General features: G+C 33.9%; 1 protein-coding gene across 1 annotated transcript in view; it reads left to right on the top strand.

The window, feature by feature from the left end:
* Positions 1-3,307: 3,307 nt before the first annotated feature.
* LOC107090130 (protocadherin-15-like) overlaps positions 3,308-5,000 on the top strand; it is a 78,265-nt gene continuing 76,572 nt past the window's right edge. The window contains exons 1-2 of the mRNA XM_015383374.1: positions 3,308-3,334; positions 3,643-3,771. Coding sequence (XP_015238860.1) covers positions 3,308-3,334; positions 3,643-3,771 — 156 coding nt within the window. The remainder of the gene's footprint in view (positions 3,335-3,642; positions 3,772-5,000) is intronic.

Genomic DNA, 5,000 nt, shown 5'->3' with positions numbered 1-5,000 from the left:
CATGTTGCTTACCCATTTACTTTGAGCTAAGAAAAAAGTTAGAATAACTAAAAGTCAATGTGATGCATGTCTAACATTGCTTTTAAGCAAATTAAATTGTGGTAATTTGGATATATACATTTTTTGGTATATAAATAAAAGGTTTTGAGACAAATCTATGCACGACAGGAAGTAGCTAAAGCCCGGATTTCGGTGCATCCATTCTCCATATTTCTTGCTTTTCCATTTATATGTTTCACTCACAATGTGTTTTATATATTTGGATTCTATAATACAATTCCTCTAAGTGTAACCTTTAAATAGAGCATTAATGTGTCTTTCTTGTAAAATCAAAGGTTATACCTGTTTTCTCAAAGTTATGCAGTGGATTCTCTGAACAGTCCTTCTGCAAAAACTCATGGACATAATGTCAGATATAAATAGATATAACATTTTCTCAAGCTGTTGATTTTTACATAAAATGTAAATTGTTCTGACTAAAGACTACTGTTTTATTTTTTTTTTTTCATTTACTCCATTCCTGCCAACTCTCTGCTTTAATTTTACAATAGTAAATTCTGGTAAGAATTCATTTTCACCCAAATATCTGAGGGCACAAATTTTTGAGTTCAACTTTTAGAAAATTAGAACGTCGGCAGAAAATAATACAACAAGAGCCCAGAACTTAATGTACACTGTAAGGATTTAGACAGAATTTTTGGTATGTATTTTAATTTAAATTTCTATGGGTTTAGATACTTTTTGCCTGTTTTTTTTTTTTTTGTTTTTTGTTTTTTACTAAAACACCGTTTAGATGTTGACCCTAACTGGCCTTTTAATCTCTTCCTGAAATTAAAAATGAGTTAATATAATCCACAAATTACCACATGGTGAGCTTCATTTATTTAATAGATTTTCTATTGCCAGTGTGAGGAGTCTTAACATTGCCTTGCCATGTCCTTTATAGCTGTTACAGTGTCATTATTAATTAACAACGACGAAAAACAATAACAAAGGATTCCCCAACGATAGTCTTGACTCTGTTAACCATGCCATGTTTGTCTTTGATGTGGTAATTGTCTCTCTTGCCAGTAAAGCTTCAAACAGCTGTTTTCTCTGGAGTATTTTCTCCCACATGCTCCATCGCGCAGTCACACATGTTCTTGCCCCAAAAGAAATGCTCTCCCTACCATTATTTGCAGGCTTAATTGCCCCATGACAATAAAAGTTTATAGCTTGTGTATATAATGCAATTTTCTCTGTTGATTTATATAAATGCAGTATGGGTTTAAACAATGCTCCTGTTTTAAGGTTGTCAGCTATTCACTTATCCTTGTTGGCCCTGCTAATGAGCGGTGCAGTGGGGTTTAGGTTTACACAACTTATCAAAATACCAACAAAAATACTAATTTAAAACATAATATTCAGATCTAACTTGAGACCTCTTAAAAGTTGATGATAAAAGCAGTGTTTATACTTTCCTTCAACGATGTAATGTTTAGTGTTAAATCAATATTTTTAAAAAAGCTTTTTGGATTTTTTGACTGTATGGAGTTTACTCCTAATAAATACTATAATTGCATCTCTCTTATCTAATCAAAACTGATACTGTACAAAATGTATTTATGTGTGCATCATACAGACAGTGAAACCTCCAATAGAAAAAAATGTTTTGGGTTGCACACCAAGATTAACAGCAGTCACTTACTAAAAATTTCTATATATGACTTACAGTTTTATGTGATAGGTGCTACAAGAAAACTATCATATAATATTGATCTTCTGTTTTGTTTCACCATATATATATATATTTTATAGAGCAGCTAGAAAAAGCTTTCATATTCACATTATATCCAACAGATGCTTGCCACAGTTACATTCACAATAATAAAACACTCTATTTTATTTAGAATGGGTTTACTTTTGAACCAAAATATTAACTTTTTTGATTATCATGGATATTCAGGAAAACAAATTAATAAATATACTTCTACTTCCCATTGGGGTATCAAAACCAAATATATGGCAAGATAGGAAGTTAGAAAACCACTGCAGCAACAGCCAAATCCACTGTGACTTTCATCCATTTTCTGTTACTTTGAAAAAGGAGGACCTGCTACCTTTGCATTACTGCATGAATCTATATTAAGCCATTTAAATCCTTCATTTCTTTTTGCCCTGACCCTACTCTGGTGCATTATTGGACAGAACTAAAAACAGCCAGCCTAAAGCACACTTCCTTATTACCTTTTTTGTTGTTGTTTTATGCCATGCAATCTAAAAACAAACAATACTACATTTGTGATTTACCCGGAGATTAAGATTGACAAAATGTTAACACGTGATCCTTTAGATGGCAGACATCGCTTTGCTTGCTAAGGCTGCTAAACTTCGGGAAATGTAAACGATAGGTATCACAGGTGGAATGCCTTTTATTATAGTAACATAATAGCTAGATTTACGCAAGGTGTAAATATGCATATAGACAGTTTGAATCAATTTCAAAGCAAATATATTAGACCCAGAAACAAAATAGATAGACAAGATTAGACTTTCATCTGAGTGAAATGGAAAAACAAATCACTTCAACTCAGAAGCTAGATCATGACCTGGTAAATCCCTGTGCAGTCATCCTGTAATACCGCCTCACTGCCGTAAACCTTACCAGGACGACAAACCAAGCAGCAGTAATTTATCGGGAGAACTGTAAATAATTTCACTTTGTTAATAAAAAAGTACATTAAAATACAGTACACTGCATAAGAAATGCAAAATCTGACCGTCATTGCCTGCTTCATTCATTGATAATTGGAAAATAGAGGTATGTTTGTCTGGTTTGTAGACAACTCAACTTACCACATCTTGGAGGACCAGTATTTATATAAAACAGATATTTACACGTAGGTTCAAAAAAGTCATTTGTATGGTGATTTGTCTACATCGATCCTGGTTCATTCATTCAGATTCCTAATTAGTGTGGCCAGGATCAATAGGGCTTTCTTAAGGTTTGCTGTGGTCAAATGTAATATGTTACCTCTGATTATGTGTATTTTATTATACCTCAACATTTTCAATCACATTGTCATAAAAGATGTGCAAGTCCTTTCATGTCTGGGTTTGGGGGCATTTGATGTGCTTGTAAATTAGACATTTATTGAGGTGAATGGTGTCAAATTGCTCTTTCCAAAAGAACCTCCTACCTAAATATATTTGTCTGGTTTTGTTTTTCTTACCCATTTATCTAAAACTCCAAATGCCCTATAAACAGCCCATGAAAATCATTAAAACAATTATTAACTTAATTATTTATCAGGTTAGAGCGCTTTAGATGCTTTTGATCTATCAAGATTCCAAGGTAAGTGTTTCTCTGTGTAGATAGAGCCTGTATAGCATTATATGAGATTGTCTATATAAACATATATGTATGTGTGTCAAAGTATTGCAGTGGTCAATACTTTAGCTGGTTTAGCTGATGTGTAATTGTGTATGCCTCAGCGAAAGTTGATGCTTGTCACATCTGACACAATATAGATGCAAGGCAGATACAGTGCAGTGATAGGGTTATTTTTTTATATTTTATATATATACTAATATTTCCGTCAAATAATCATTTTAAACAGAGACAACCTTTTTGATCTTTGTTTTGTTTTCTTCCTGCTTCAGACGTCCACTGCTACTGTAAACATAGTGGTGACTGATGTCAACGATAACGACCCAAAATTTGAAGTCATCCTCAGCTCTAACTTCACTGTTAAAGAAGAGCAAGCTAATCTGTTTGTTGGACAAGTCAGAGTAAGTGAAAAGCTTCCTTATATTTTTTCCACGTTTTAAAGTCAATGCCTTCATATTTCAGCCACCATTGATTTCGGTTGTGGTTTTTTGCTGCATAGTCACATGTGTTTTAATGGCTACCACATAAGAGCTATGACTTAGTCATTGTTTTCTTGCTGATTTAAATTAACCAAATTTTACTCAACACAGTTGACCAGCAGCTGCCTCCCTGATGGCTGCCTTGGCTAAGCTCAATATGCTGCAAAATTTTTCTAATTACTCATGTAGATTAAATTGACTGATTCTGACAGTGAATTAATCAGGAATAAAAATAGTTGACAGTGTCTGCCAATATATGCGTTATAATGCAGAAAAGGAATATAAACCAACCTACTGTGTTCTTATTTTTATTACACTCACTGTTTACATTTATTCTACAGATTGTCTAATTTCTCTCAAACATTCTGGTACTTTTTTTAATACTAAAACTCATAAGGAATTGGTTAAATAAGTTATGTTATAATCGGACCTGACATTAGTAATGTGTCCATGTTTTATTTCCCTCTATTCCATGGAAATGTAAACAGGCAGTCCAATACTGTAAGTTTCCCTACATTTTAGCCTTCGTCACTGTATTGTTTATATCTGTGAACATTATGAATTTATGATGTGTAAAAAAGACAACATAAAGAAACATTAATCAAGCTTTATGTTTGCAAGCAGCAAAGCCCTCTGAAGTCAGAAGTCACAAGTGTTTCCATGTCTACTGCTTTGGAAGCTTTCTGATTCAGCAACTCACCACCATGAGATGATACTCTGGCTTAATAGAAAAGCCAGAGTATGATTTTTACTGAGTTTGTGAATTCATAGGCTGCGTTTCAGCTTGCTGAAGCAGATTAGTAAATGTGAGGAGATACATTTATCTGGAAAGCTAAATTCATTGTAAACTGTATGGATATTCACTCAACACACACACCCACACACACATACTGTACAGACCTGTGTCTCTATTCACATTCAATTGACTTCCGTTCATTTCTAAACCATTTCTTTAGCCTGACCGTGACCCTACACCTAACCATTACGGGTTCATACCTAACCCTAACCTAAACTGAGTTCACAGCTTAGTCTTAACCTAACACTTAAGCGTGAAAGAGCATTTTTACCTATGGGGACCAGACAATGGCACTCGGTCCCCACGATGTGCTAAGATTTATGGAAAATTATCCCCACCATGTAATAAAAGCGCA

Source organism: Cyprinodon variegatus, unplaced genomic scaffold (assembly GCF_000732505.1).
Source record: "Cyprinodon variegatus isolate N-32 unplaced genomic scaffold, C_variegatus-1.0 Scaffold1, whole genome shotgun sequence".
NCBI lineage: Eukaryota > Metazoa > Chordata > Actinopteri > Cyprinodontiformes > Cyprinodontidae > Cyprinodon > Cyprinodon variegatus.
This window is presented reverse-complemented; position numbering and strand designations above follow the sequence as displayed.